General features: G+C 39.7%; 1 protein-coding gene across 2 annotated transcripts in view; it reads left to right on the top strand.

Moving 5' to 3' along the window:
• Positions 1-12,049, top strand: part of SLA2 (Src like adaptor 2) — a 203,890-nt gene that overhangs the window by 53,808 nt on the left and 138,033 nt on the right. For both annotated transcript variants that reach the window (XM_069652251.1, XM_069652249.1), the window contains exon 3: positions 10,574-10,673. In XM_069652251.1, coding sequence (XP_069508352.1) covers positions 10,574-10,673 — 100 coding nt within the window. The remainder of the gene's footprint in view (positions 1-10,573; positions 10,674-12,049) is intronic.

The raw sequence follows: 12,049 nt of genomic DNA, 5'->3' as shown, positions 1-12,049 counted from the left end.
AGACGAGGTGCCCCAATGGCTAATCTCGCTGTAGAATTTTGTAAAATTTGAAGGCTTTGGAGAAGGTAGGCTGGTTGGGCAAGTTAGAGGGAATTTTAGTAGTCCAAAGAACTTGAAATAAGAGAAGAAATGACGAAAGGAATGAGGTGGGAAATAGGGGAGGACTTTGAGCAGGGTGCAAAGTTTAAACTGCACAAATTGGCACACTGCGCTCACCTGGCAAGCATGGACTGGGTTGCTGATAACTTGACACCAAGATCTTTCACTACCCTGAAGGAGTCGGCAGGGGGCTAGGTTCAGCCGTGCAGAAGGCTGAAGACCAAGGCGAAGAGCTGGGGCTGAGGGGGCACGAACCACGAGAACCTCTGTCTTATCGCCAATAGAATTGAGCCAGTTGTTCCCCATCCAAACGTGTATGGCAGACAACCAGGTATGACAACGCTGAGCAGTGGAAGGGAGAGCTAGATCAAGACGGACCAAGATTTGCATGTCGTCCACAAAGGAGTAGCACTGAAAACCAAAAGAGTGTATCAGTTTAACAAGAGGGTGAATATTTCTATTGAAAAGAAGAGAGAGAGAGCGCAGAAGCCTAAGGTATACCGCAAGTGAGAGGCATAAGGAGTGAGGTGAATGGCAAGAGGGTATCCCTACAAAATATTCCCACCAAAAATATCGCCATACAAATGGCCGTTTGGCAATATTTTTTGGTGGGATAATTTGTGGGAGCAGGGGTTGTGGGGGTGGCCCCTGTACATTTTAAAATAATGCAGGGGTTTGCGGGGTGTCCCTGGCAGGATCCATGGGTCAATACCGCTGCAAAAATATGGTGATATTTTTGTATTGCAATATTTTTGTGGGGATATTAACACATGGAACTGGCAAGAGAGAGAGGGTTTGCGAATGATCTGAGAGAAGGAAAGAAACCAGTTGAGGAACCAGGATGGCATGATCAATGGTATCGAATGCGGCATAGAGGTCTAAAAGGATCAGTGCACCAATGCCTCCCTGGTCTGCAATCTGGACCAGATCATCGACCGCAGACACCAGGACAGACTCGGTGCCCCGGCTGGGCCTGAACCCTGACTTGAAAGGATCGAAAGCTCTGGTGTCCTCCAAAAATGAAAAAAGAAGGGGGTTGACCAGAGCTTCATGTAACTTCATGGGGAAAAAGAGCAAAGAGATGGGATGAAAGTTGGAAGAGAGTGAAGGGTCCATATTGGACTTTTTTAGATAACGAAAGCATGCTTAAGTGTACCCATAATGTGACCATTAGCGAAGGATGGGTTAACTGCTGAGGAAAATGAGGTTGCAATGCAGGGAATGAGTGTGCACAGTGGAATAGGATCCACCGGGGGGATAGATTTCAGGCTCAGAGTGGCTGAGATAATATCAGCGTCAGCGAAGACAGGGAATTTGAACCAAGAGCAGGAGGCCAGATTGAGCAAAAGGTTACCCGTGTCAGCGGAGGGTGGGATCCTTGAGCAGGAGATTCCTTTCCTGATGGTGGTTATTTCATCAGGAAAAAAGGAGGAGAGTGACGTGCACAGCCTTTGGGAGTGGATCACCCTGTTGGCTGCCGGCAGAGAGGAATGAGATTTGACCAATTAAAAAGTTCCTTAGGGGAATTCACTGCAGCTTCGACACGTGAGGAGAAGTAATCACATTTAGCCTTCGTGATGGCAAAAGTGCTATATAAATAACAAATCCTATCATTCTAAAAATAGTTCAATTTCAGTCTCCTTGTACTTACCCCTATTTATTTTAGGACTGGTGATTGTACAATGGACCTTTCCCTGAGCCAGTCTCAGACTACAACAATAAAAGTACAAAGATGAGAATTATTCATATCTCTGTTGCATATGGCTTGTTTTATTTTTTGTGTGCCTCAACACAGAACTGAGTGAAAAGATGCAGAGTGTTTGGATATAGTTTCCTGTTATGGTGTAAGACAGTTTGATAAACTAAATGCTATAAATATGCGCAATCCCCACTTTGCCAAAGCGAACATTCACTCTTCTGCACAAAGCAACCATGACTGAGATACATGGCTGGACTGAGAGGTGTCAGCGGATGTGAAGAAAGCACTGGCTACCACAGGCTCATGCGGTGGACAAGAAATGTAATGGTTGAAGAGTAAAAGGCACAGTTATCCCATGGGAATATGGGATAGGGCAGTTCATACCATTAAGCGGCCAAGACATGATAAGAGAGATTTTTTTTAAATTTTTTTTTTTTATCATCTTTATTTAATTTTAAATCAACATAACAATAAAACAACGGTGAAGGTCATAAAACGTGAACAATTTGAAGCAACATCTCAAATATGCAAAAATGAATAATCCAATTAGAAACTATCCTATTCCAAAAACCCCACCCCGTCCCAATTTCAATACAAAACTCCACAAACCACAACCACAAACAAACAAAAACACTACAACATCTATCCCCACCCCAACCCACAATAATCCAATCCAAATTCTCTACACCTTACCCAAATAAATCATTAAAAGAATCCCAATTCTCACAATATTCAGTCTCCCGATGCAACCGACTAGCACGAGATTTTTCATATCGTGACAACAAGTGCAGATCCACCAACCAACCCTCAACATGTGTTTTTTTCCGTGATTTCCATACTTTCATAATATGTTTAACTGCCATCATCAATGCCCTATTAACCCAATCAGTACCACCACAGTTCAAGAGTAAAACCGCAGACAGAAAAGTCTGAGGCAATGAAATACCCGACACCAAATCTACCCGATCAAGAACATCTTTCCAAAAAGTAAGCACCCGTTCACATTCCCACAACATGTGTAAATAAGTTCCCTTTGAACGAGTACAACCCCAACACAAATCTGAATCCATCAAACCCCTCTCCTGTATTCTCACTGGGATCCAATAAATGCGTCCCAAGATTCTTTGATGAGTATATCTCAAATTCAAATCCATTTTATCTCTCACCGTTACCCTCCAGGCTCTATCCCATTCCTTTCCCGACAAATCCTGACCCAACTCCATTACCCACTTCATACGTAAAGTCTCCCAGGCAACCTGCATACATTTGTGAATAGGCATCAATTTAGTAAACGTAGAGACTACATTTGTTGCAGCACCATACAAACGGTTCACAGAGCATTAGATACCTTTTTGATAATAATTGCCTCAGGGACAAATACCTACTAATCTCATTATTACTCAATCCATACTGGCATACTAAGTCTTCAAAAGCCACCATCCTATCACCTCTCCACACATTCACAATTTTCAGGATTCCTTTATTAGCCCAACCCCTCCAGTATAACATTTTATTCTCAATGTGCAAACCCGGATTTGACCAAATGGAAGCATTATTGTAAAAAAATAATGCTTGACCACAACCCTGAATAAACTAAACTAAAGCAGTTTTTGTAGCCTCCAATGCCTCCATTCTCATCCTAGGTTTCGGAAGCTTCCCATATGAATATAAACAAACAATAGGAAGTGGGTTCAACTTCTCTTTTTCCATTCAAAGCCAGTATGGATCAGGACACCCATCATCTCCAAAATAATGAGAAGCTTTCTTTATAAGAAACCCCTTGTAATGATTCTCCAATAAGGGGTAACCGAAACCTCCATAGCCAACACTACGCACCAAAATATACCTTGGGATCTTTGGTTGTTTTCCCACACCCATAAAAAATCCATAAAAATCATATCAATACGTCTCAACACCTTTTTTAGTAAACTTTAGAGGAAGAGATTGTATGTAATACAATACGTTCGGAAGAAACATCATTTTGACTGCATTTATTTTAGCCCACAGACCCAAAGTCAATCTATTCCACCTACGTATATCTTTCAATAAACATTCTTTTAATTTATCTACATTAAAGTCCACTATCCTTCGTATATCCCTATCCAGATGCACACCCAAATATTTTACTGACACTGCTGCCCACTGACAATCCCAATCCAATAATCCTCTACTAATCGGGCCCATCTTCAAAGGAAAAACCACAGTCTTTCCCCAATTAACTTTATAACCTGACAACCGTCCCACGTCTTGTAACATACTCCGAAGCAGTGACCATCCTTCAATCGGATTCGATAACACCACTGTTAGATCATTAGTATATGCTAGCACTTTTTTCTCACCGTCCTTTAATTTCCATCCACAAATACCCCTCAGTTGCCTACTATACGACAACAGTGGCTCTAGTGCTAAATTAAACAAAAAGGGAGAAAGTGGACAACCTTTTCTAGTTCCCCTGAACAATTTTAAAGACTTGGACATCACCTCGTTTACCCAAATTCTAGCCTAGATATTATATTGTTATATTTTCTGAACATGATAGGCACCTATCATGTTTATAAAATGTGGGCCAAACCCCATTTTAATTAATGTGTAATTTAAAAAAGACCAATTAACACAGTCAAATGCATTTTCAGCATAAAAAAAACAATCAAAATATCATCCACTACTGTATTTAATGAGCCAATTATTTTCAATAAGGTTCTAATATTATCATATGCATACCTATAATCCATAAAACCGACCTGTGAATAATCTATCAGTTCTCCTGTATATTTCTGTAGCCGAATAGCCATAATCTTCGTAAAAATGTTCATATCTACATTTAAGGGAGAAATGGGTCTATAATTACTGCATTTAGCAGAATCTTTTCCTTTATTTGGTATTATTGTAATAACCGCTTCCCGCATAGAAGGACATAGTTTCCCTTCTGAAAGAAATTGATTTTAAAGCACACACAACCTTGGAACCAAGGCCGAACTAAAGGTTTTATAAAACTCAATCGGTAACCCATCTAGACCAGGAGACTTACCCATTTTAAGTTGACAAATAGCCCCAATTACCTAATATTCACCAATTGGAGCATCAAGAGCCTCTCTCCCTTCTACAGACAGCACATGCATTTCTATTTTTGCAAAAAATTCAGTCAGCGCCATTTCATCAGATTGTGAGTTATCCGAAACAAGGATTCATAAAAAGCCTGAAAGCAATTACAAATATCCCTACGCTTAACCTTTATATTCCCAGCATCACCTAAAATCTTATGAACAAACGCCCTCTCAGTTAAACTCTTCAGTTTATTAGCCAGTAAACGACCACTCTTATGCCCTTCCTCCCAAAACTTCTGCCTCATACAATACATGCCTTTCTCAATTTGTTCATTCAAAGTCTCTTTCAATTCACCCCTAGCCTCATCCATTTCTAACCTATCCTTATTATTACCAGACAGTGCATACTTTTGTTGTATAGACTTCAATTTCAATTCAAGATCACTGATCTGTTTTTCCCAGTCTTTTCTTTTCCTGGATGTCCAATTAATCAACACTCCCCAAACAGTAGCTTTGAAAGCATCCCATAGCACTAGATTATCTGCAGAACCCATATTATCCATAAAGAAATGATCGCTAAAACTACTTATTTCATCACAAACTTTCTCATCTTTTAGAATGAAAGTTTTCAATCTCCACTTATCCATACCTAACTTAACTATTCCCCGGTCAAGTATCAACTTTACCAATGCATGATCCGATAGACACTGTTCTCCCATGTCTGCACTCACAATATCATCAACTATCACATCTGACACCAACAAATAATCCAATCTTGAGTTAGAGTCATGAGTTGGAGAATAGAATGAAAACTATGTGTCTGCAGGATGTAGTAACCTCCAACTATCCACCAAATCAAATGTTTCAAGGAAATCACCAAAGACACCACTCACCACTGAACCAGAGAACCTGCATTTTGACAACCTATCCAAAGAAGCATCCAAAACACAATTAAAGTCACCACCCAAAACTATTTTATCGCCCCTCATTGTTTTCAAACAATCCGTTAACGTTCTAAAAAAATGAATACCATTAGTACAAGGGCTATATACTGAACCCAACGTCAAAAGTTTCCCTTCATATACTACATCCACCAAAATAAATCATCCTTCATCATCCATAACAACATTCTCAACTTTCATACCCAAGGTTTTTCGGATTAACAAACCCACTGCCCTTGAGCTGCTTGAATAACAATTCAACAGGACTTTCATATACTTTGAAACGCCATAAAGGTTTCCAGGTAGTTCGGTCAAATGAGTTTCCTGTAGAAAGATTACATTCGCTTTTTCTCTCCTCATCTTTGTCATTATATTTTTCCCCTTCTTTGGACAATTCATCCCCTTAACATTCCATGTAACAAAACTTAATGTCCCCAATATCAGCAATTCAATAGTTCATATAAACAGAAATTGCAAACACACAATGATACAATCATACGAAGCAAAGCCATGTTCATAACACCGGTAAGGTGGCGCAGAGTAGAGAAAACGACCCCCCCACCCACCCAACAGACACACAAACACACACACAGAACAGAAAACAACAACCAAATCATCTTGAAAACTGTCTGGAATCCAGACAAACTAACAAAGGCCAAAGAGAAAAAAAACCATCACTAGACCACAACCCCAAGAACCTATGCCCAACTTATATACAATCATTCAATCATTCCAATACTCCCTTTGAAAGAGATACAGCAATGAAGAGAAAAAGGAACAGAACCCTATCCATGAAACATCTAACAGAACTCACAAAGAATCCCATCAACAATCTCCTTATAATACTTTGACCCAAATCACATGCATTTTCAGCATAAAAAAAACAATCAAAATATCATCCACTACTGTATTTAATGAGCCAATTATTTTCAATAAGGTTCTAATATTATCATATGCATACCTATAATCCATAAAACCGACCTGTGAATAATCTATCAGTTCTCCTGTATATTTCTGTAGCCGAATAGCCATAATCTTCGTAAAAATGTTCATATCTACATTTAAGGGAGAAATGGGTCTATAATTACTGCATTTAGCAGAATCTTTTCCTTTATTTGGTATTATTGTAATAACCGCTTCCCGCATAGAAGGACATAGTTTCCCTTCTGAAAGAAATTGATTTTAAAGCACACACAACCTTGGAACCAAGGCCGAACTAAAGGTTTTATAAAACTCAATCGGTAACCCATCTAGACCAGGAGACTTACCCATTTTAAGTTGACAAATAGCCCCAATTACCTAATATTCACCAATTGGAGCATCAAGAGCCTCTCTCCCTTCTACAGACAGCACATGCATTTCTATTTTTGCAAAAAATTCAGTCAGCGCCATTTCATCAGATTGTGAGTTATCCGAAACAAGGATTCATAAAAAGCCTGAAAGCAATTACAAATATCCCTACGCTTAACCTTTATATTCCCAGCATCACCTAAAATCTTATGAACAAACGCCCTCTCAGTTAAACTCTTCAGTTTATTAGCCAGTAAACGACCACTCTTATGCCCTTCCTCCCAAAACTTCTGCCTCATACAATACATGCCTTTCTCAATTTGTTCATTCAAAGTCTCTTTCAATTCACCCCTAGCCTCATCCATTTCTAACCTATCCTTATTATTACCAGACAGTGCATACTTTTGTTGTATAGACTTCAATTTCAATTCAAGATCACTGATCTGTTTTTCCCAGTCTTTTCTTTTCCTGGATGTCCAATTAATCAACACTCCCCAAACAGTAGCTTTGAAAGCATCCCATAGCACTAGATTATCTGCAGAACCCATATTATCCATAAAGAAATGATCGCTAAAACTACTTATTTCATCACAAACTTTCTCATCTTTTAGAATGAAAGTTTTCAATCTCCACTTATCCATACCTAACTTAACTATTCCCCGGTCAAGTATCAACTTTACCAATGCATGATCCGATAGACACTGTTCTCCCATGTCTGCACTCACAATATCATCAACTATCACATCTGACACCAACAAATAATCCAATCTTGAGTTAGAGTCATGAGTTGGAGAATAGAATGAAAACTATGTGTCTGCAGGATGTAGTAACCTCCAACTATCCACCAAATCAAATGTTTCAAGGAAATCACCAAAGACACCACTCACCACTGAACCAGAGAACCTGCATTTTGACAACCTATCCAAAGAAGCATCCAAAACACAATTAAAGTCACCACCCAAAACTATTTTATCGCCCCTCATTGTTTTCAAACAATCCGTTAACGTTCTAAAAAAATGAATACCATTAGTACAAGGGCTATATACTGAACCCAACGTCAAAAGTTTCCCTTCATATACTACATCCACCAAAATAAATCATCCTTCATCATCCATAACAACATTCTCAACTTTCATACCCAAGGTTTTTCGGATTAACAAACCCACTGCCCTTGAGCTGCTTGAATAACAATTCAACAGGACTTTCATATACTTTGAAACGCCATAAAGGTTTCCAGGTAGTTCGGTCAAATGAGTTTCCTGTAGAAAGATTACATTCGCTTTTTCTCTCCTCATCTTTGTCATTATATTTTTCCCCTTCTTTGGACAATTCATCCCCTTAACATTCCATGTAACAAAACTTAATGTCCCCAATATCAGCAATTCAATAGTTCATATAAACAGAAATTGCAAACACACAATGATACAATCATACGAAGCAAAGCCATGTTCATAACACCGGTAAGGTGGCGCAGAGTAGAGAAAACGACCCCCCACCCACCCAACAGACACACAAACACACACACAGAACAGAAAACAACAACCAAATCATCTTGAAAACTGTCTGGAATCCAGACAAACTAACAAAGGCCAAAGAGAAAAAAAACCATCACTAGACCACAACCCCAAGAACCTATGCCCAACTTATATACAATCATTCAATCATTCCAATACTCCCTTTGAAAGAGATACAGCAATGAAGAGAAAAAGGAACAGAACCCTATCCATGAAACATCTAACAGAACTCACAAAGAATCCCATCAACAATCTCCTTATAATACTTTGACCCAAATCACATGCATATCACGTATACCCTTCCGGCCTTAATCAAGAGAGATTTTAGTTACATGCTTGCTGTGAGTTTTAACTAAAGAGAACATTCACACTATTCGACAATGCAACAGTGACTGGCATACATGCGTGGACTGCAGCGTGTTGGAGGATACTGAAACAGCACTGGCTGCCGACATCTCCTCTGGACAAGAATGCAGCGGACCAAGAGGAAAAGGAGAAATTGAGAAATACAATGTACACATGCAATAAAACTATTCTTGGATAGCTAACCAGGCCCAGATGGATATGACCTACAAGTGCAATTATCTTGGCAACAGGGGTTTTCCAGTAATGTGGGCATCAATAGTTGATGCACCAAGTAGACTTATCATTCATACGAGTTGGTTCAGTTTCAGTAATTAATCTTCAGTGAAAAATGCCTTGCACTGGGAGTTCTAGACATTCTTTGTCTTGCTTTCATTTCTTCATCATTCTACTTGGGTTCAAACATAAAGGCTTGCAAACCACCCAGCACATTTTAAAGGGGCAGGGTAAAAAGACATGTAAAAGTATTGACAAGCCACCTATAAGAACAAGTGTAGATAAAATGTGTATTAGCGAAAATTATTATAAATGGTGGAAAAATGGTTATCACGTAGGTTGTGAAAATAACAAGTTGAGAGTGACATGCAGCCAAAATGCATAACGCAAGCTTTTTTGCACTACACATGTAAATAATCACATAATCAGAGAATATTTAGTGAAATGCTGCAACATCAGTGGCAGCTCCTTTCATAGTTGGCAGCATTTCAAATAAAAATCTATTGAGCTGTACAAGAATTTCACTGCCAGTACCAGCTGCATCTGTGCCTTACATGTCTTTAAGCTCTTACTCTGACTGGTGTAGAGGATGACTGCATATGTTATAGTTTCACCAAGATGTAAAAAGTGATTCAGTAAAGCAAAAATGCAACCTCAAACACTGAACAAGCAACAAGACACAAACGTGGATAAGAAAGAGAAAAAAGGAAGAAAGGCTGTGTTGCATTTGAAAGAGTCCTCTCCATTTCCATGGCGACATGTGATTGCATAAATGAATTGAGACTACGTTTTGCTCCGGTGGCAGCAGGCATCACCAGCTTGTGTTGGCATATCCCCGGTTTGTGGTGCCACAGCATTCAAACTTAACTTGCCCTTGTCAGACTTTGTGTTACTGCAAGCAGGCCATGGCGAACAAGAGTGGGTTATAATGATGATACTCTATAGAAAAGACACTTGTAATACATTCTTATGAGGTGCAGAGCGGGTGTGCTGATGATTCATTGAGAAAATGTCCGGGGATGACCATTCCTTTAAGTGATTATGAAGCATAAACTAAACTCGTGTCCAAATGGGTCTCCACATGGCAGGTTGGAAGACCTTAGGGAAACGGACTGTCACCATGCTTTAGCTGATCGTTCAGATAACGTCTTGTTTGTTTTGTTCGAATGTAATCCTTTCATGAGTTAAATATAGAGGCAGCATGTGAGGACTGTAGAAACCTAACTAATGGATCATTGTAGTTGTAAAGTGCTCTCTGTCACTGTATATATCCATGTCAGATAAATAAATGTCATTATTGTACAGGTTGAAACATCCCCATTCTAAAACCTTTCACACAGACTCGATATATGTGCATTGTAGATCTATACTATGCACCATTTTAATATAATTCTACGTTTCTTGCAGCTGTGAACAAATGTGTTGTGGTTGCTTTGTATGACTTTCCTTCCGGTGGGCAGACAGAAGCCGTTATCAGAATGGGAGAACGGCTGAATGTCCTTTCTGAGTAAGTTGACATTGACATGCATTTCACTGCTGAACTTCATTCCTTTTACATTCGGACAGAACACAGGTATTGCTAATACCTGCAGTGTGTTCAGACCAGTTTTAGCACTCATACCAGCAATGTTGGCCTTCCCTCTGTACTTTTGGTTTGGCGTATAAGGTGCTGCTTGGCACCGGTGGCCAAAACTTATCTAACTGAAAATACAGCAGTGATGGTGTTATTTTAATGCTTGTGAACTACAATGCATTTTATGCTTGTTTCCGCATTATGATCCACTGAGGGGTTGTTGCACTCGAAGTGGGCCAATCAGGAGGGAGACTAAGGGAAGGTGCTGCTCTGCAGCCAGCTGACTGTGCCCCTATGGATGTTTACTCCAACACAGAGTTTTTCTTGTCACTGAATTTCTTACAGTTTGCATACATGTGTAAGCTTTTAAAACTCTACGCATATATGTATATGATAAATGCAGCACATTTAAGTAACATTTGTGAATTTACTGCACGTTTTGAGATGGTTATGTCACCATGTTAGAATGTGCTATAGATTTACAAACCATAGATATAACATACCAAATTACTTTTCCAAGGCTTACAAATGTGTGGGAGTTTACACATGAGTACGTTAAGAATAGACATGGTAAAACACGTCTTTCCCCTTTGTTCCTGATGATTTTGACTGCTTCTTTTCCTCATATGGTATTGTCCAATTTGCTCAAGATGTATACAATATTGGAGTGGAAGCAAAACATTATAAACACGTTTCAGCTATTTTATAACGTTTTCTTAAATACGGCATTGCAAGATAATCTGCCCAGCACACAATCGCCTATGTTTCATTTGTAATATTTGTGTACCTTTATTGTTGCCTTTTTGCATAGACAAGTGCACGTGCCCACCTTACACTGCCTAAAACATAACATTTATAAGGATTTATTTAGGATTGTGTACAGGTTCGAGGGAAAATAAAAAACAGGGTGGATAAAAGGTAAATGACCATTCCCGCGCAAGTTGTTGCACTAGTCCCCTCTTAGAGTCAGTGTCCACTTCCTTACATTTCTTGGTGCGTGTTTGCATGGGCGGGTCCTGACTCCCCTATGCAGTTGTTCCCTACAGTGTCCACAAGTGGTGGGGAATCTTCCTGGTTCCAGGGTAGTCCCTGGGCTTCTGGTACCCACTAGCGGAGTCCAATGTTCAGGGTAGATTCCTTTCTTGATCTGCCAATTTGGAAAGAGCGAGGTCCCCGGAGTAGTGGAGTGTCAGTGTTTGTCTGACAGGCCCAACCATGGGGATCCTTCTGTCTCTCAAGTGCACTAGAGCCTCAGCTGGTCCTTCCCTTCTCATTGGCACAAGCTTGTGCCTCCTCTTATTTCGATCAGG

This window comes from Ambystoma mexicanum, chromosome 3p (assembly GCF_040938575.1).
Source record: "Ambystoma mexicanum isolate Mex_15411 chromosome 3p, UKY_AmexF1_1, whole genome shotgun sequence".
NCBI lineage: Eukaryota > Metazoa > Chordata > Amphibia > Caudata > Ambystomatidae > Ambystoma > Ambystoma mexicanum.
This window is presented reverse-complemented; position numbering and strand designations above follow the sequence as displayed.